The sequence below is a fragment of the Zalophus californianus genome, chromosome 13, assembly GCF_009762305.2.
Source record: "Zalophus californianus isolate mZalCal1 chromosome 13, mZalCal1.pri.v2, whole genome shotgun sequence".
NCBI classification, from domain to species: domain Eukaryota; kingdom Metazoa; phylum Chordata; class Mammalia; order Carnivora; family Otariidae; genus Zalophus; species Zalophus californianus.
Genome location: NC_045607.1, coordinates 81,448,564 through 81,469,881, shown reverse-complemented (window position 1 = coordinate 81,469,881; position 21,318 = coordinate 81,448,564). Strand labels below are relative to the sequence as shown.

Genomic DNA, 21,318 nt, shown 5'->3' with positions numbered 1-21,318 from the left:
CCCCAAGGTGGGGTTCAAACTCACGACCCCGAGAGCAAGAGTCTTATGCTCTCCCCACTGCGCCAGCCAGACACCCCCTCCTCTTTATCTATCAGGGCCACCTCCTATCATTGTGTATTTTCTTTCTTGTTCTCTACTCAATTTCTTCCTTAATATCCTATTAGAATTCTCTTAATATAAACATTTTTCAATATTAATATTGTTATATCAAATTTCTCAGTTAGTATATCATTTTCTCTCCTTTCATTTTGATCATTCCAAATCCTTTTGTTTAAGGTATATCTATAAATAGCATAAAATTATTACTGTTTTTAAACTGAGGTATAAGTGCCATATAACCTTATATTAGTTCCAGGTGTACAACATAACGATTCGGTATTTGTATTTACTGCAAAATGATCGCCACAAGTCACCATACATAGTTACATGATTTTTTTCTTTTTTTTTTTAAGATTTATTTATTTATTTTGAGAGAGTGAAAATGAGAGAGAGAGAGTACATGAGAGGGGGGAGGGTTAGAGGGAGAAGCAGGCTCTTCGCTGAGCAGGGAGCCCGATGCGGGACTCGATCCCGGGACTCCAGGATCATGACCTGAGCTGAAGGCAGTCGCTCAACCGACTGAGCCACCCAGGCGCCCTACATGATTTTTTCTTGCAAAGAGAACTTTTAGGATCTACCTTCTTACAAATTTCACTTTTTAATCTCAAACTGATTTTTGTACCCAGTATTAGAAAAGTGAGTATAACCTGCATCTATGCATTATAATTATTGATGTATTTGGATTAATTTCTACCATCTTTGTATTTTTTTGTTTTTTTTTTTACTATTCATTCTTACTGTTTTTCTTCTTTCTGCTTTCATTAAATAGATCAATTTTTTAAACTTCTTTCTTTTCACTTTCCAGTTTGGAAGTTATGCCTTTTGTTAATTTTTAGCATACATTCTTACATTTAAAATATGCTGACAAAGTCAAAGTTAATCAGTATCTCTTTTCCCTACTGAAAAATATAGGACCTTGGCACAGAGTAACTTCCTCTGCCTCCCGATGAGGCCGGACACTTGGTTCCCGGACCTGTTTTGAAAACATAAGCAGAATTGTAGTTGTGTTAGTTGTGCTATTAACTTAGCTCCACGTTCTGTTTTGTTCCCTACTTAAGTATATTTTATGCACCTCTTAACCTCATGCACAGTCATTGACTTGGCCTTTTTACCCCGACTCTCTGTTTACGTACTGATTGTAGAAACCTAATGGGGACTGGACGGTACTATCTGTCATGAAATTTTCTGATGTACCTGATAGAAGCAGGTCTGAAGGGTACCTTGTTGTCCAAAAGAACGCATAGCTCGGGGAGCCTGGGTGGCTCAGTCGTCAAGCGTCTGCCTTCGGCTCACGTCCCAGTGCTCTGGGATAGAGCCTCGCGTCAGGCTCCCTGCTCCGCGGGAAGCCTGCTTCTCCCTCTCCCACTCCCCCTGCTCATGTTCCCTCTCTCACTCTGTCTCTTTCTGTCAAATAAATAAATAAATAAATAAATAAATAAATAAATAAATAAATAAATAAATCTTAAAAAAAAAACGCATAGCTCTAGGTTGTCTCAAGCCCCGCCCCCATAAAGGTTTCAAGAAACCCCTCACTCTCCTCTCATGTATCCACCTCCTTCACCAAACGTATATAAGCGGCCCCTGGGCTCCACATGACAAGACAGCTTCAAGAATGATCCCTTGCCTTCCTTTGGGCTGCCCTTCTGATAACAAAGCTTTCTTTGCTTCAAACCCAGTGTCTTACCACATGTCAGGTGCACCGACAAGTTGACTTTGGTAACGATGACTTCCAATTTATTACAAAGTGTTTTATTTCCAGGTTGTTTCCAAGCACAAACACAAATATTGTTATACTTGTTATTTTACGGAAAGTGCTTTTTAAAACCATGTTCCATGTTTTACTGCTCTCTTTTATTCATCATTGCTTCTCGGACCTCATAGCTTCACTCTGCAAACATTTTTCTTCATCCTCAGGTAGAGTCCCCATGGCTGTTTACAGCACCACCCTCAGAACTGGATATCTGGGACCCCGGCGTGTGACCCAGCATTTAGAGGGTTCCTCTTGCCCGCCATTCACAGTGGCCATCTTCAAGAATCAAGGAATCCAGGAGCCCAAGAAGACACACCCTTCTGGGCATGCACCTCTTGTCCTCTTCTGGACCATGTTTCAAAGATTCAGGACTCTGGACTCTCCTGTGTGGATGGCAAACTGTTAGGGGCTGGCTTTCAGTATAAGTTTCTAGTCCCAGTGAAACTTTAGCTCCTGCTCTTTGAACTAGTTCCTTCCTAGTTTCCAACATGCATACATTTTCCTTTATTCATTTTGAGCTCAGCTATGTGTGTGCGGCAGTGGCGTGAATTTGAAAAAAAATACATTAATAATTCTCTGTGTTTTGAGTAGAAGGGTTGTTGGGGGCTAAGGGAAGCTAGATTGTGTACGTACTAAATCCACCACCATAACCTTAATTTGACATGTAAATTAAAGTAAAATTTAAGTAAAATAAAATTTGTTGAATCACATTGATTAGTTTTAAAATGAAACTAGTGGGGCGCCTGGGTGGCTCAGTCGATTAAGCGTCTGCCTTCAGCTCAGGTCATGATCCCAGCATCCTGGGATCGAGCCCCGCATCGGGGTCCCTGCTCCAAGGGGAGCCTGCTTCTCCCTCTGCCTGCCGCTCCCCCTGCTTGTGCGCACGCTCTCTCTCTCTCTCTGGCAAATAAATGAATAAAATATTAAAAAAAAAACTATTATACATTAAGTAATCCTTTTACTGTTGCCCAAATCATACCTTGGACTAAGTATGATTAATGCTATGGCCTAGGGCAAATTACTTTATCATTCTGAGCTACAATTTCTCTTTTTAAAAAAATTTACTTATTTATTGGAGTGATGGAGAAAGCACGAGTGGAGGGAGGGGCAGGGGGAGAGGGAGAAGCAGGCTTTCCGCTGAGTAGGAGCCCGATGCGGGGCTCAATCCCAGGACCATGCGATCATGACCTGAGCCGAAGTCAGACACTTAATCAACTGAGCCTCCCAGGCGCCCCTACAATTTCTCTTTTTAAAAAAGGAGAGTGGTGTGGGCTGCACATAGCGACTTCCTTTCAAACATTACAACATAGAAAGAGGAGAAAACAGAATAACTTTACAGATGAGAAACCTGACAAACACTACCTCTACCAGAGGATCAAGGTTAACATCAAAGATAAGTCATGTTAATAATATGTACACTTTAGGGGCGCCTGGGTGGCTTAGTCGTTAGGCATCTGCCTTCGGCTCAGGTCATGATCCCAGGGTCCTGGGGTCGAGTCCCGCATCGGGCTCCCTGCTCCGCGGGAAGCCTGCTTCTCCCTCTCCCACTCCCCCTGCTTGTGTTCCCTCTCTGGCTGTGTCTCTCTCTGTCAAATAAATAAATAAAATCTTAAAAAATATATGTACATTTTATACAATGTGATGAGAATGGTATTTTACTTCTCTGGTGTTCTTCTCCAGTGTAATTATGAGAAAAATATCAGACAGATTCCAGTGAAGGACAGTCTGGGAATTACCTGACCATTACAACTCAAAACTGGCAAAGTCATTAAAAACAATAAAAAAGGGAGAGTCTGAGAAACTGCTATACTTGAGAGGAGACATGACAAATACATCTACATCGTATCCTAGATGGGATTCTAGAACAGATACAGTACATCAGCTAAAAACTAACATAGACTGAATAAAACATAACCTCTATTTAGTTAATTGTAGCAAATGTACCAACTACTCTAAGATGTTAATTATATGGAAAACTAGGTGTGGGGATATATGGGAACTCTATGTACCATGCAATCTTCACAATTTTTCTATCCATCTAAAACTATTCTAAAATTAAAAGTTTATTTAAAAAGATCTTTTTAAAAAGGAAAAAAAATGGATGAGATGAGTTTTAAGAGAGTTTTTAACCTCAACATTCTGACATCTGAATATAAAATAATGAATCACTAAGGTTAGCAAGAGTAGAAGGAAATTGGATCACGCAGCTTCAACAGTATGTCTGCAACCATAAATACCATGTCACCAACACTTATGTATTTGTTTGTACCTTCTCTATGTAAGGGCCAAGGGCAGGCCACCCCAAGATGGGCCACTTCGGCAGGAACGTTATTTTCAGTTAAAAGCAATCAAAACCCAGCGGATTCTGGAAAAGCTGTTTCTCTCCACCCCCTCAACTGCCTGCTTACACCAGGAAGAAAGCTATTTAACAGAGATTCCTCTTTACCTACCTACGAAACTTACCTACATAATAAGGAAACCTTTGCTCTCCAAACATCTCCTCTCACCTTCTTGTTAATGGTCTTTCTCCCCTTTGTATGCTCAGACCCGTACCCCTCTCCTTAGCTCACAGAAGCATCATGTTGCTTCATTGTCTTTGGAATTTCCATGTCTGTGGATTCCCTGCACATATGTGATTAAATTTGATTTTCTCCTGTTAATCTGTCTCATGTCAATTTGATTCTTAGTCCAGCTAGAAGGACCTTGAAGAGAAGAGTACATTTTTCCTCTCCAACAATTGACATAGTTGGTAGGACACTTTAACTCACTGGACACCGCTTGCCCCGGACACGGCTGCAGCTGAAAGGTCCTTGGGAAACCTGACAAACAGCCAGCACATGTTAACATTTCTTGCCATGGAAGCCTCCTGACATCTCTATATCTGTGGAGTCATGTCATTTGATGTGCACATGAGGTAAAGGCTGTTGCTAAGGGACATCTTGGAAGCCAAAGCCACAAAACCCATGGGTGCAGATTGAGCACTTAAAACCTCTTAGAGTGCTCACACCTCAAGAAGATGCGCATGATGGGATAAGTTGGTCACAGAACGGGTTACATTGACACTAGGTCACCTACTAACCTCAAGAAAACTTCCGTGCAGTGAGGTACACTGTGGTTACATACAGTCACCAACCCCATGGCATTATACCTCTTAGGTGTTAATATGGCTCCAAGAGACCCAAAGCTCAGCGAAAGCTGTTAATGTACACATATTTTTCCTTTTATCTTGTTCCATGTCCTAAGAGCTTGGCTTTGTGACCAATGAGAATATTCTCTTTGGTCTCCACCATCCTGAGGGTGCACTTAACTGAGGTGAACTTTGGAGTCCAAACAGACTGGGGATCCAAGTCTCTCTCGCTCTCCCTTTCTCTCTTTCTCTCCGTCTGGCCATGCCAGCTCTCAGGGGTGTTTGTCATGAGAGGTCCCAACCCACAGGAACCTTTGCCATGTCAACTCTTGTTGCGTGGTGGTGCGGAAAGTCCCATTCCAGTATTGCCATCTCAGTGTTGCAGATCAGCAGGTCTGTGGCTAAAGGTGTCTCGTGTTTTGGGGGGAGGCTGGAGACACTGTTTTCATTCCACCATCCTTACCATGTGCCACAAACATCCTTACTTTCTTAGGCTAATTTTTTTTTTAAGATATGTTATTTTATTTTTTTAAGATTTTATTTATTTATTTGAGAGAGAGCATGAGAGGGGGGAAGGGTCCGAGGGAGAAGCAGACTCACTGCTGAGCAGGGAGCCCGATGCGGGACTCGATCCCGGGACTCCAGGATCATGACCTGAGCCGAAGGCAGTCACCCAACCAACTGAGCCACCCAGGCGCCCGCCTAGGCTAATTTTGAGAGTGAACTTTTGGATCATGGGGCTGCATCATCTAGGCCCTCTTTGAACACCTCTTGCATTTTGGTTAAGCCATTACAGGCACACTGGTTTGAGTCACTATTAATAGATCCTACTCATCAATGGCCAGATGATGGATCCTTTAAATTGCCTGTATTTAAAAGAAAAATATTCTTGGGGCGCCTGGGTGGCTCAGTCGTTAAGCGTCTGCCTTCGGCTCAGGTCATGATCCCAGGGTTCTGGGATCAAGCCCCGCATCGGGCTCCCTGCTCCACGGGAAGACTGCTTCTCCCTCTCCCACTCCCCCTGCTTGTGTTCCCTCTCTTGCTGTGTCTCTCTCTGTCAAATAAATAAAAAAATAAAATCTTTAAAAAAATAAAAGGAAAAGAAAAATATTTTTCTGTCTTTGGAATTTCCATGCCCATGTGGATTTCCCATATATATGCTATTAAATTTGATTTTTCCCCTATTAATCTGTCTCACATCAATTTGATTCTTAGTCCAGCTAGAAAGACTTTGAAAGAAAGAGGAAATTCTTCCTCCCCAACATCTACCAGTATTACCTTTTCTAGATGTATTTATATTGATACTTAAACATAATTCATTCATTTTAACTGGAATATAGTAATCCAATCTATGAGTACACTATAATGTATTTATACGATCCCTCAATAACAAACATCCATGTTCTGTCCAATTTTTTACTCATATAAACCCAGCCATAAATATCCCCACATATTTCCTTGCACACATGAACAGGAAACTCATAGGAATATATATAATTAGGGTAGTTTATATACAAAGCTAGTTGATACTACTAATTTGATCTCCAAAGTGTTTGTACTCACTTTCCAGCCAACAATGTATCCAAAAGTTTCATTTCCTCTACATTTTCATGAACACTTTGAATAGTATCTCTCTTTTTTAAAGATTTATTTATTTATTTGAGAGAGAACACACAGTGGGGAAGGGCAGAGAGAGTCTTAAGCAGACTCCTGAGCTGAGCATGGAGCCCAGCGCAGGGCTCAATCTCCCAGCCCTGAAATCATGACCAGAGCTGAAACCAAGAGTTGGTCCTTTAACCGACTGTGCCACCCAGGTGCCCCAATATCTCACTTTTTAATTGCATTATCCCTAAACACTAACATAGTTAGACATCTTTTTCGTATATGTATTTGCCTCTCAGGTTTCCCGTTCTGAGTTGGATATGATCAACATTTGCCCTTTTTTCCCTTGGTTTGCTTTTATTTTTGTTAGTGATTTAGAGAAGTTCTTTATATGTTTTTGCTACTAATTCTTTTTTTGGTTATACTCGTTACAAATACCTTATCCAAGTTTATGCTGTGTTCTTTGCTTTGCTTAAGATATCTTTTGTCATACAAAATGATTACATTGTAATCTAGTAAATTTTTTTTTACGTTTTGTTTTTTATGTATTTTTTTAAGATTATTTATTTATTTGAGAGAGACAGTGAGGCAGGAGGGCCAGAGGGAGAGGGAGAAAGAAACTTTAGCAGACTCTACACTCAGCACAGAGCCCCACATGGGGCTCAATCTCACGACCCTGAGATCATGACCTGAGCCCAAACCAAGAGTCAGATGCTTAACCAACTGCGCCACCCAGGTGCCCCTGTGTTTTTTTATGTATTTAACATGAATTTCTCTCTTCTGATGTCAAAATCATATTCTTCTGTATTTTGTCTAAAAGTTTTATAGTTCTACTTTTCACACTTAAATGTTTAATTCATACAGAGTTTGTTTTTCTCCATGGTGTTTGGTAGGAATCCAACTGCATCTTTTTCCCTGGAAAACCATTGATTCTCATGCTATTTATTGAACAGTTTATCCCTTACCCACTGATCGTAATGCCATCTTTGTTACAAGTCTATTTCTGGGTACTGTGATTCATTCCACGATTTAGGCTGCTTATTTAAATGCACATTTGGGGGTTTCGACCATAGATTCTAACTCAATCCATCTATAATGGAACCCATGAATCTGCAGTTTTAACAGTAAGCTCCATGGTTCTGATGGAAAACAGCCCACAAACCTCACTTTATAAAAAGAAGATTCTGGGCTTTGGAAAACAAGAATGCAAAACCCAGAAGATAATATTCCATAACAGTGATGTCTCACCTGTGTAACTGTTCTTTTTCCATGTGGTACCTGAAACCTTAATACTCACCATTATAGCCCATTTCAAGGTAATCTCACAGAAGTCTAACCAGAGAGAAAGGCTAAACTGTTCTCTCTAAATTTACAAACTCATACCAATCAGACGGGTACATGTAAATAGCTAACCTCCCCCGAGGTCATTAGCAGTAGACTTAACTTCGCCCACAGAGCAAGGTTCTACTTACCACTGATGAAGAGGCTCTCCTTGACCAAAATGAGTCTCTGGGTTCTTCTTCTGACTAGGCCCCTGACCTTGGGTTCTTGGGACCTTTTGGCCCATTTAATCCAGTTTTAGCAGGAATCCTGCTGTGTCAGTTTAGGGAAAATCCCCCACCCTTGGTATCTTATCACACTGTCAAAAATCCTGTAAAGCCGGAATCCCCCTACTTGTGATGTTTCCAGTAATTTCCCATCACCCAATCCCCACCCTGCTCCTTGGCTATGAATGTCCATTTGTCTTTGTGGTATTCTGAACTGAGCTCCATTCATGCTCCTAGTACAAAACTCCATTATAATAACCCCTTGAATAAAGTCTACCTTAGCGTCTTTAACAAGAGTCCTGAGTATTTTTTTCTTTAACACTGTACACACCAGTAATATATTCGCTGTGTAGCCCTCACCAAGACAAAGTTCTTTAACGGGGTTGGAACCAAATTTCGTTTTTAAAATGTGAGTTTTCGAAATTTGGTGGATCTCATTCCAAATCCTCAATTATATAATTACAAAAAAAAAAAAAACATGTTTCAAAGAAACACACTTCATACAAAATTCACGTCACTTATCACAAAGTTAGAGTCAAGTGCATTAAGGATAAACAAAACAGAAGCAGTATTTACAAATTTAGATTACATGAAACATTGTGAAGAATCTGTTGTTAATAAACAACACAATACATACTTTTTTACACACTAAAACGATACATCTGTGCACAATATGATAAAGGTCATAATGTTAAAGACTAAATTCAAGGTTGTCATGTTGAGGGCTTTTAATTAAATTCAAGTGAGATAGCATTGAAAACTGAATTCAAGGTGAAGTTCAAGTGATAAAGACTTTAATTTCATGGTTGTAGTGATGATATCAGTATAACACATAAACTCTCAGGCATATTATTAGACACAAACACATACATAGTAACAAGAAGGGCAGGATTTCTTTAAAATGAACACTGGGTATTATGTAAGACTGATGAGGGCGCCTGGGTGGCTCAGTTGGTTAAGCCACTGCCTTCGGCTCAGGTCATGACCCTGGAGTCCGGGGATCGAGTCCCGCATCGAGCTCCCTGCTCGGCGAGGAGCCTGCTTCTCTCTCTGACCCTCCCCCCTCTCATGCTCTCTCTCTCTATCTCATTCTCTCTCAAATAAATACATAAAATCTTAAAAAAAAAAAACAAAAAGACTGATGAATCACAGACCTGTACCCCTGAAACAAATAACACATTATATGTTAATTTATTTGAATTTAAATTTTTAAAAAAGTTAATTGCTTATTAAAAATAAAACAACAAACTCAGAAATTTAGTGACAAGATTCCACTGGCTCTGACCTGCTAACTTAAGTGTAGAAATAGTTAATGGAGGGGCGCCTGGGTGGCTCAGTCTGCCTTCGGCTTAGGTCATGAACCCAGGGTTCTGGGATCGAGCCCCGCATTGGGCTCCCTGCTTGGCGGGAGGCCTGCTTCTCCCTCTCCCACTCCCCCTGCTTGTGTTCCCTCTCTCACTGTGTCTCTCTCTGTCAATAAATAAAAATTTTCTTTAAAAAAAAAAAAGAAAGAGTTAATGGAAAAAGTTAAAAAGTTAAAAACTCTCATTCTTTATTTCCAATTATTATTCTTTAAGTCTTTCATTGGTACCTTTTTTTTATTTTTTTTAAAGATTTTATTTATTTATTTGAGAGAGAATGAGAGATAGAGAGCACGAGAGGGAAGAGGGTCAGAGGGAGAAGCAGACTCCCTGCTGAGCAGGGAGCCCGATGTGGGACTCGATCCCGGGACTCCAGGATCATGACCTGAGCCGAAGGCAGTCGCTTAACCAACTGAGCCACCCAGGCGCCCTCATTGGTACCTTTATGCTTCATATTAATCACTTGTCTTTTGTAAACAGATAAAGAACCCAAATAAAATGAAAAGAACCTCTCCTGTTAATTCAAACATGTAGCAAGGATCCAGGTATTAAGTTGATAATTTCAAAGTTGACTATCCAAAATATCCAATAATTATACTTGTCAATAGATTCTGAATCCAATTATTTTAGATAATATCACATTAAAAATTCACAACTGCATTTTTTCACAACTGAAATAAAAAAATTATCCCATTTCAAGGAATTGGAAACAAGAGCCAGAAAATATAGATCATCAATATAATAAAATCACCCTGCCTTCACCCCCAACAACAATAATTTTGTATTTGTAATTGACCTTCTTCCTCTGGATAAAAGTGCACAGGAAACTCCTAAGCCTTATGATCTCCAATCTTGTTTCTATATCATCTATCCACTTGGATCCTCATATGTTTTCAATATAAAGCTGTAACAAAGGAAAGCTATAATTACCCAATCTCTTCCTTTCAGCTATTGAAATAAGGCGATTTACAGAAATGCAAGACACTATAAACAAAGGGGATTTTCCAGTGCTCACAGGGCACAGCTTCCAGGAAGATGCTGGGATAAATATGCTTTCTTGTGGCCAAGCCCCTGGGCCTGGAATCCAAATGGATTATATGTTTTTTTGGAGCCAGGTAGGGGTTACTCATCTAGCCTGTGTTCTGAGAACATGGCTTAAGGGAGGAAAATCATGGTATTATCCATAACCTTCTTGATCCATTCCAGAAGGGATTCCATTCAAATACAAATGCTGGTATATTGTCGATGGTATTGACCGTTATTACCCAATGACTGATTATCTGGTTTGTGGATTTTCCAGATTGGTAACTTCCCCTATGCTTTGATAGCATCAGTTTCATTTGTAGGGGAAGTATGCAGGAGAGCAAAATTCCTTCAAATCACGTACACAAAACTTCTAGCAACACATTACTGGTAGCATTATAAGCACTGTTGACTGATATTAAAACGGCATCATTGTCTAAGAGGAAACTAGTTTTAGACAGGAGGACTAATCTGACTTCGAATTCATTTAGCAAGGGCTCAGGATCCTGAGGGCTGGACATGGAATATGTGAGCAGGGCTGTGAGAGGTAAAGAGGTCTGGGAATGTGGTCTTGCCCTGTCTGACCAGACCGCCGCAGTGGACCACGGGGCAGTCAGGAGGAGGTGTGACAAAGAAGAAACGGGGGTGCAGAGAGACACAGGAAAGTTGGCTGCCAAAGGTGCTCATTTTCCAAGCCCTCCGCTCAGCTTCAGCTTTTCATATCAACCTAAGCTTTGAACAATTTCAATGTTAGCATTTTTCCTGCTTGATAGGAAGCAAAAGGGAAATGTGGGTGGTTGAAGGACGGAGCAAGAATTAGAAATGAGTTGTTTCTAGCCCATGTGAGTTTAGGGCAGGAGGGATTAGAAGAGACAAACTATCAGCTGAGCCGCGGTTTTCCCTCCCAGGACCAGGGAGCAGAAAGCCGCACACCACAGCTCTGGAACAGGGTGCAGACACATGGTCTCACTTCCTAGCTGCCTTTCCACATCTCGTAGCACTAGCCTGTACACAGCTGGCTTGCTGAGTTATAGGGCTGGCACAACAAAGGGCACAAATGCAGATTTCATGAGGACAGTCAAACCGAGTCACTGAACATGTACGTACGGCCTGGCCCCAAGTCCTGTTTTCTAGATACAAACAACTGAGTACAGAAAACGTGTGAGAACTAGACCACGGGCTTTCATAAGGACTTCTCAGGGGTTCCCAAGTCTGGCATTATCTCCAAAGTTTGCTTTAAACAATACAGATTCCCTAATCCTTAGCCCTAAAACTACTAAATTAGAATTCACAGGTGTCTGAAAGTCTAAGTTTTCTGTTTTGTTTTGTTTTTTGTAAACAAACCACCCACGCATTGTTATTGCTGGTGATGAACCATGTTTGGGAGCTGTTCTCATTTAACCCCCTTTGTAATTTTACCCCAGTATTGGCAGTCCCATTTTACAGACGAGAGAGCTGAAGATCAGGACTAGGAATCCACTCGAAGTTAACACACTGCTAGTGAAGACCCCTGATTGGCATCAAACCTAGCTTGGTCACCAGAACATCCACTGTACCTATAGCAATGAACTGTATTAGGCACTTCATTGTCTCAGATCCACTAACTACTCACGAAGAGCCAGTTTCCTTGGAAGACTGTGCACGTGCACATTTTGGGAGGCAACGAGTTTTGGATGGTTTTTCTCTCCCCGATCAGAACTCTCTTCTTCCCTGCCGCATTGGGAGGTAACGATGCTCCTTTGCCCCCTGAGATCTGCAAGATCCTACATTCTCCCACATGGGAAACCTATCTGATCTAAGCCTTCCACTCTCAGGAATTGGGTGTTTAAGACCAACAGGGGCTGGTGGGAGGAGGTGGAGTCTCCCATGGAGTGTCCCACCCTCTCTCAGCAAAGACCCATTTCATTATCCCCCAAGCCCATCCAACCGCCTCCCACCCTCTCCATAAAGTTCATGTGTTAAAAGGCTTTCACTTACAAATCTGCTTGTATGAAGTCATTCAATCTTTAAAAAAAAATCTGCAATTGACAATCAGCGCTTCCAGGAACGTGAAATAACCAGGGTGGATACAGTTCCATCCCAAAGCAAAGAAACTATGCATTTGTTAATCTGTGCAGCTTGACTGTGGCTGAATGTACACTTTCCTTTAAACTCCTAAAACTAACAAGAACTTGCAGAAAACAAAGGATGGCTGGCACTCCATCGTGGGAATAACTAAGCCAAACGAACAATTCTAACAATGAGAATTTCAGATGATGGAGAGAGGCTTTTATCATGGGCTCCAAACCTCTGCCCCAGAAACAGTCACAGAATGCTGTTCGCATCAGATCTGCCTTGCATCTGTCACACAAAGTTCTGGGGAAGACCACGGAGACCAGGGTTAAAAAACACAATATTCGGACTTGTTCAGATGTGTTCTCTGCTGAAGGAAAGGAAGGAGAGAAGTAACAGGAGCTCACTACACCTTATGGGGTTCTCAAAAAAGTTCTCAGACTTTTCTTTAGGGAGCTTGTTATAAAATTACATCCCCAGCTCCAACTCCCAGAGATGCCAATTCTCCAGTCTGAGTTGGGGCTGGAGATTCTCCACATTCATCAAGCACCTCAGGTGATACTGATGCTTGTTTTTTCCTTAACTTTCTAGATAAAAAATTCTCAAACCTTATGAAAGTCCCAAGAAGAGAATAATGAACACCAGCAGACCCTTCACCAAGAGCAAGGGTCAGCAAACTTCATCAGTAAAGAAAGAGTAAACATTTTCAGCTTTGAAGCCATGTAGACTCTTCACCCAGCTAGCTACTCGGGTCTGCCATTGGGACTATCTAGTCCACACGGAAGCAAATGGGTGTGGCTGTCTTCCAATAAGACTTCACTTATGAACACTGAACTTTAATTTTCACATCACAAAATTACGCTTTTCTTTTGACTTTTTCCAATGTGTTACCTTTAAAGGTGTAAATGCCATTCTTCGCTCAGAATTGGTACAAAAGCAGTCAGGGGGCAAATCTGGCCTCCGTACAGCCTAAGCTCTTTTGAGGATAAACTTGAAATTGATGACTTTTTCTTTCCTTTTTTTTCTTTTTAAGATTTTATTTATTTATTTGACACACGCAGAGAGAGAACACAGAGGGAGAAGGAAAAGTAGGCTCCCTGTTGAGCAGAGAGCCCGACTTGGGGCTCGATCCCAGAACCCTGGGATCACAACCCGAGCTGAAGGCAGACGCTCAACCGACTGAGCCACCCAGGTGCCCAAAATTGATGACTTTTCATATCCAGACTAATCACACTGTCCATCTTAGGAAAATTGAAAAACTGAATCCATGAGGTTGTTTTCTGACTGACTCTGATGTATTTTCAGATAGAACATTTCACACCTTCCTATGGCTGATATTTTTGGATGCCCTGTGGGGCGCAGTTCCTCATTATCTTCATAGTTCAGTCATTCTCTAATTTTATCACATAAAATAAAGTGTGTGTATGCCCTCCTCCACAACACCAGGGCCTGATTAGCATTTTTTCAGCTTCTCTTTTTTTTAAATTTTATTTATTTATGAGAGAGAGAGAGAGAGAGTATGAGCAGAGGCAGAGGGAGAAGCAGACTCCCCACTGAGCAAGGAGCCCGACCCAGGGATCGATCTCAGGACCCTGGGATCATGACCTGAGCCCAAGGCAGCCGCTTAACCGACTGAGCCACCCAGGTGTCCCCAGCTTCTCTCTTATTTTAAGGACAAATGGGTAAAAAACAGAACAAAACCCTCTGCCTTCCAAATGACTCCAAAGGTCCAGCAAGATGTGAACAGCATTTTGTTATTTGTGAACAAAGGACTGGGGATGGCTTTCTTTGATTTTTTTTTTCCTCCCTGATCTTTGGTTGAAAATCAGCTCCTGTCCAGAGTGTCTGCTTGCATTTCTAGCACACTGGGTTATTACCAAGTTAAGACAACAGTAATGATACAAATCTGTTACCCAATTACTCCCCTTCACAGTCTTCACCTTTAGGGGAATTTCTCCAGTTATTAAACATCGTTTCCTAAGTATCTGAAAGCCAGACAAGATTTCTGGAGGGTAAGGTCCAACTTTGCATCACAGAATCAACAAACACAGTCATGACGAGCTCTGTGTACTTACCTACAAGCACCAAGTGGCAGGAGAAACCCCACTTGAATTCACTAAGTGCATTCCTGTTTATTAAAATGCCTTCCACTGGACTTATCCAAACATGACCTCATCTCTTAGGGAATGAAGACCTAGTTATCTGAAGCCTTCAAGCATCTATCACCTCATGGCCCACCCCTCCTCACAACAGTTACCCACTTAATGGCAAGAGGATGTGTTCTCTTCTGATGAAGCTGCAGAACAGAGAAGTCATAAACCCCTTGCCCCATTGCCATCCCCGCATCTGAATGTCAGCTTTGGAGTCACATCATGAGACCTGGCGCCTGCCTTTCATCTTCCTGCAAGCTCTCCTCCAGCTTCTGAAGAGACCACGTGGCATACCGGCTCAGGTGCAGAGGCAGGAACCTCACAGCAAAGACTTAAAACCCTCATGTCTGTTGACATATGAGAAGGCCCTGTGTTTCTCATCAGCTGGCTGATTTGTGGACAGCCACATTTCTGGAGCTCCGCCAACTGCCTCACCTGATGGAAAATGCTTATGAACTTATAAATCACCTTTGAATCTAGTTTCCCCATAGAAACAAAACAGATTGCTGGCTCCCCCATTGCCGGAAATGTATTTAAAAGCTTAGCTGACTGACAACAATGTGAGGCGATTATGGACTAAAAATCGTATATTTAAAATTCTATTAAAAGAAGACAATAGTGAAGCGCTGTTTAGGGCTGGGGGTTCTGGAACATAGGAACAGCAGGTAAAAATAATAGATACCTGTGATTTTGTTTGAGACACAAAAAATTACAGACTTGAGTTAAACAGTGGACCTACTATATTAGTGCAGTGGTTTTTAAACCGCCTGCAAGCTGGAATCACCCAGGGAGCTTTAAAAAAATTCCAGTACCCAGGCTGCAACCCACCCCAATTAAATCTGAGTGTCGGGGCGGCGGGGGGGGGGCGGGCAGGTCTTTATATTTTTTAAAGCTCCCAGGCAATTCCATTGCACAGGCTCGGCGGAGAAGCTCTGCACTGCAGAATGGGATCATCTACTTGGCAGACAGTTTCCCTTCCTCATCTCTGCCAAGAGCTTCTTCAGGGCTGGACGCTGGAATAAAAAATAGCTGATCGATTGACTCAGTCACACGCATATATAAAAAATACATGCACACATATTTTTATTTATTTAACTTAGGCCCTGACAATTAGCATACAAATCAGAAAAACTGAGTGCCTCGGAACTTACATTGCCTCTCCAAATCTTTAAAGAACCAAACTCTAAAAAACACACATCAAAGATATTTAAGTCATAAAAAAACACACACGCACACACAAACTTTAATCACCTTCAGGAACCATGATCCAATAATATATTTAATAGGTAAGATCTCGTTCATCAATATACAAAAGAAAAAAACAACAACAACCCTCAACTTTAAGACACATGCCCTTAGCAAGAGCACTTAAGAGTTAGAATGGTTTATCGGTAGCATTTTGAGGTAGCATATTTTGTAAAGTAACAGAAGTCTCAGACCTGCTCTGCAGTTTCTCCTGCGTGCCAAGGGACAGGCCCTCAGCCTTTGCTCTTGGTAGAGGAGAGTGAATTTGCCCATATTCACTACAAGTCAGCCTGAACTCACTTCCTACCCTCTCGCCATGGCCATGTCTTCAAACACTCCATGTATTGCAGGTTTGGGAAAGGGCAAAAGCATTTTTTGAGCCTTCTTTCCCCTTGGTGTGGTGTCATCCCTGGCTGAGAAGCTAATCTTTCTGCTACATGCAATTCTCACTGGCAGGACACACATGCACCCAGTGGGAAGGGAAATCTCGCATCGTGGCACTTTGTTTGTAATTGGCTCTAGCAATGTAATTAATTAAGAGTGACCAACTCCCCTAAGGCTCTACAGAGTATTGTTTCTGAATATCCCTCCCTCCATGATTCTGGCCCTTCAAAAGCTCTCCCTTTTTTCTCCCCGAGTACAATATTTTGGGGTATCATTAAGCTTTCTGTAATTTTCCTGGCAGGATGGTGAGCAGGAAAGCTTAAAAAAAAAAAAAAAAATCACATGAAAACAATGAGACCCAGGTACAGGAGCCACCCCAAGAACAGACTTCCTTTGTGCCACTTGAAACGACCCACGTGGACAGTTCAGGAACACGGCCTTCTTCTTTTTAAAAAAATGTAAATATTCAGCTCAGCTCTGCATTTTAAACACAAATATACCGTCGAAACAGGCTAAGGATTAAAGCTGCAAATATGGTCCCAACAACTTCAGACCTCGGTGCAGATCAAATTATTTGCCCCGGGGGCGCAAGTTTAAAGGGATGTCAAATCCCTAAAGCCCTTTCGTCCCAGTATGCTTTCCGTGTGAAAGTTCGACCCTGGGAAGGAATCAATGTACAAATGAATAAAAATAGCACATGCCCCAGGCAAAAAAAAAAAGGGCATGAGCTGGGCCTGAGTTGCCAGTTAAGACTGTCATTGAGCATCCTATACAATCCGCAAAGCTGCTGGCCCCGATCCAGGGCCCAGGGCATCGCTGAACACACCAGCCACCCGTCAACAGCTACCCAAAGCCAATGACACAACCGGGCATCGGACTTCAAGTATCCAACGTATACAAGAGCTGGTCCGCTCAAGGACTCGGGCTGGCCCTCAGAGGCCCCCACCACACCCCCACGGCATCCTGTTCTACCAAAGATGAAGCTGCTGAGAGTCACTAAGAGATACACGGAGTGGCGGGTGAGGGACAGGAGAAATGCTCTCCGAATATACCAGCCTAACAAACACAAATAAATTCTTCAACACTTTGTACAACTAGAAGGTGCGTGAGCTGGTATTCAAGCCATCCCTTTAAATTCTTTCGTCCCCTCTCTGTTATCAAACAGGAAAATGGTTCCATTGGGTTAACAGTGTCATTTTAAAATGCCATAAATTAAATAAGTTAGTTCACATTTTTTTCTTCCCCCAGCACTTAAGTTACAGTGAGTCCCTAATGTGCTTTTGCAGTCTGCATTAACAGCTCCAGATCTCTCCGGCGGACAATGCTGGCTCGGGGACAACCGTATTCATCCAGCTGCAAAGGTAGGAATTGTTCGAGCAGCCCAAGGCCCTGGCCAGCAGGACTGGTAAACAGCTTAGCCCATGATGGTTTAAACTTTCCGCTGAATCCCAAAAATATAGTACTCCCTTAAAAAAAAAAAAAAAAAAAAAGTGCAATTTGTCCATCTACTCATTCCAGGCAAGACAATGCAGGAGGTGAGTCGGAGGTGAGCAAAACAAAGATAACTATGAAACAGAAAAGCTACACTTCCTTACGTCAATGAACTCTGACCACCCACCTCTTGCCCCAAATAACAAACCACATCCCCAAACACTTCCTGGAATAATGTCTCCTTATTTAAAAATTATCTTAATGATACCCACTCCAGCAAAATAAGCTCACGAAGACGGGCTAGGGGCTATAGTCCACCCTAAAAACGCATCTGTGGCTGGACTCATAAGAACTTCAAGGAATAATACAAATACAAACCTTTGTTATAAAGATGAGCCGGTTTGGCTAATCCCAGAGGTACTAATGAATCGGAAATATTTAAATGCTTTATTTCTCCTCTTGTGCTCAACAGAACAATTGACCTGTATGTAAGAGTCAGAAAATTGGAGGGAATTTCAATAAATCAGCATGTATTGAGTACCTTTCTGAACTTAACATAGCATAGAAATACTAGATAAAAGCAGAACTAAAACCAAACAGGGGGAGAAAAAAACACCCCAGATGCTTTTCACATCCCTGCTGTTACAAGTTCAGGCTCCCCGGCCCCACCCAGGTTAGCTGTTCTATCTATTCATGTCCTATTATCTACTTATAAAATAAATGAATAAAAACACCAATTTTAAAAAGAAATAAAATCTGCGCCTCATGGTTTGGTTTACATTCCATGTTTATTATGCAGCATATCAACACATATACTTAAAAATCTGTTTGTGGATTTTCTCTTCTCCTGATCTCTCCCTCTCTCTCTCTCTCTCTCCTCTTCCAATGTTATGCTGGCTTAATTACTATGGCCTTGCGATTTATTTTAGTATGTTATAAAACAAGCCCCTTGTATTATTTTAAGTTGTTTACAAAGATTTTATTACTCTCCCACATTTATTCTTCTACTATCCTTTTCTTCAACTTTTATATAACCATTAGTATTCATTTTCTTAATGTGGGTCTTGACATGTCGATGTCATTCTAAAGCAGGGGTGACCATTCAGAGTCAGAACAGAGGTCCGACCACAGCAACCTTACAGGCCTGACCCTCTTCAGACTCGTCCCATGAGATCACTTACAGGTCCCCAGGGACCCGCACACCCCAACATGTGCCTAGTTCTCTAGAAGACATTGGTAGTTGCTCCCAAACCTCTTAACACTTTATTAAGATACAACATACAGGGGCGCCTGGGTGGCTCAGTTGGTTAAGCGTCTGCCTTCGGCTCAGGTCATGATCCCAGGGTCCGGGGATCGAGTCCCATGTTGGGCTCTCTGCTCAGTGAGGAGTCTGCTTCTCCCTCTCCCTCTATAGCTCCCCCTGCTTATGCTCTCTCTCTCTCAAATAAATAAATAAAATATTAAGGAAAAAAAAAGATACAACATACATACAGAAAAGTACCACTAAGTGTACAGCATATTGAATTTCTGCACACTAAACGTACTCATGTAACCAGCCCAGATGAAGAAACAGAACACTATGCATATCTTAAAAGCCTTCCTTCAGTCCCCTTTCCAGAAACAACCTAGTGACTTTTTAATGAGTTGGTTTTAACTCTTAAATCTATAGGGTATCTTACAGGACTGCCGTGTTATCCTAAAAATTTATGGTGAGCTGTATGCCCAGGATTGGTTTCAGTGAACTGAGTACAAGTTTTCACCATTAGGAAAAATCTTTAAGTCCTTAAAGAAAATTGAGGCCTTGGAAAGGAATTCCCTAGAAGCATCTCAAAGCAGAAGACAGAGCTATACCTGCACAGTGAATATTACACTCAAATAATCCAACGACTTTACAGGACTCACTGAAATCTGGTTCTGCCATATGTAAAGAGTGTGTCAAGTCATCAGATGACTGAAGATGCGTTCAAAAACTAGACAGGACCTCACTCCCCAGGAAGCTTATGCCCTTCCCTTAGTTGCTTCACTAAATGAAGGTCTGCTTGTGAGTCAGCATCTACAGCACATCCAAGGGAGGCAGGGAGGAGCCTGAATTCGTCTCCTTGCCTCTAGGAGGCAGGGTCTAACCAGTCCCCAAAAAGAAAGGTTTTGCTCATGTGCATGCTTCTTCAGAGACCAACAAAACAAAAGGCATCAGGCCAGGGCTCTTAAAAGAGAGACCAGATACCTGTCCAGTTAAAACTCAGTGGACAGGGGCGCCTGGGTGGCTCAGTTGCTAAGCATCTGCCTTCGGCTCAGGCCATGATCCCAGGGTCCTGGGATTGAGTCCCGTGAATCGGGTGCCCTGCTCAGCAGGGAGCCTGCCGCTCCCCCTGCTTGTGCTCTCTCTCTGTCAAATAAATAAATAAAATCTTTAAAAATAAAAATAATAATAAAAATAAAATAAAACTCAGTGGACTTTCCAGTCACTTCCATGTGAGCTAGGTGGTGAATTCACAGCATAATGCTGTCTTATCAGTAGGACAGATGGCCACAAAGGTCAAATTGTGTATAAAATTGCTTTAAACTGGAAATGAACCTTCTGAGTTAGGTGCAATGTAATCGACCAACTACTAAAAAGTGGGCAGTAAGGTTCCAAAATACCGAGCAATTCCCCTTCTAAGAGCCTTCACACCATTTGCAAACTCTGCTCACATCCAGGCTCTCGCTGAGCAATACTATGCTATTTAGACCACATGGGCGTCAATCTGAGACGGGAAAGGAATGACCACCTTTCAACAGCCCTAAATGCCCACACCGTACAAGGGTGGAAAGACAAACCAAAGCTCAGAGTTAACCAGGTGTCACCTGTTCCGATGGCCTGTCTCCTCTTGCAGAGCAAGCATCACCTACCTTGGAGGGATGCCTGTTCTCAAATACTCTTCCATGAGACTGATATCAGCAGGAGAGAAAATCTTTTTTTCCATTAACCGGAAGGGAACGCTGCAGGCATCCACAATAAGGAGAAGGACGCCCGCGTCTTGGATGGTAAAGTCGGTGCCATTGACCTGAGAACAGAGAAACATGTCTTCTGCTGTCATCACCCCATTTATATCTCCAAGATGACTCATCTTTGATGAGTCCGAGCCCTTCCCTCGGTCTTCTAAACCCATGAATCAAATTCTATTTCCAGGATTCAAACTGCATCATCCAGTGATTCTTTCTCCGCCAACATCTGAAACCCTGCCAGTATTCTAGACTGTGCCTTTGATTGGTCTTTACTGGTTGGATTGGATGCTCTGAGCAAGGCACGGCAGCTCACACTCAGATGAGCAGCGTGACTCTTGCTGCTGGCATAAGAACTTCATGCCTACCACCACTCTCTCACTGGGGTCAAAGCTTCTAAACTCAGCGATCAGGCACCAGCCTCTGTACCACAGTTCCCGTAGCTCACTTACAGTCACACTGGTTCAGAGAAAAATATCATGCCTTCCCCGACACAGAAACCCCCCAGTAGAGTTTAGGTTTGCAACACCGAAGGAGCTAGACGGCCTCATCTCCTTTGTCCCAC

General features: G+C 42.1%; 1 protein-coding gene across 8 annotated transcripts in view; it reads right to left on the bottom strand.

Moving 5' to 3' along the window:
* Nucleotides 1-584: 584 nt before the first annotated feature.
* The window catches only part of CEMIP2 (cell migration inducing hyaluronidase 2), a 102,142-nt gene continuing 81,408 nt past the window's right edge, over nucleotides 585-21,318 (bottom strand). For 6 of the 8 annotated variants that reach the window (XM_027614975.2, XM_035723538.1, XM_035723537.1 and 3 more), the window contains 3 exons: nucleotides 20,661-20,815; nucleotides 18,150-18,253; nucleotides 15,973-17,806 (listed from right to left, as the gene is read on the bottom strand). In XM_027614975.2, coding sequence (XP_027470776.1) covers nucleotides 17,610-17,806; nucleotides 18,150-18,253; nucleotides 20,661-20,815 — 456 coding nt within the window. In that variant the 3' untranslated portion in view covers nucleotides 15,973-17,609. Of the gene's footprint in view, nucleotides 1,073-1,783; nucleotides 2,233-15,972; nucleotides 17,807-18,149; nucleotides 18,254-20,660; nucleotides 20,816-21,318 lie in introns of those variants that run through there. The other 2 variants (XR_004819511.1, XR_004819512.1) reach the window with 2 other exon arrangements.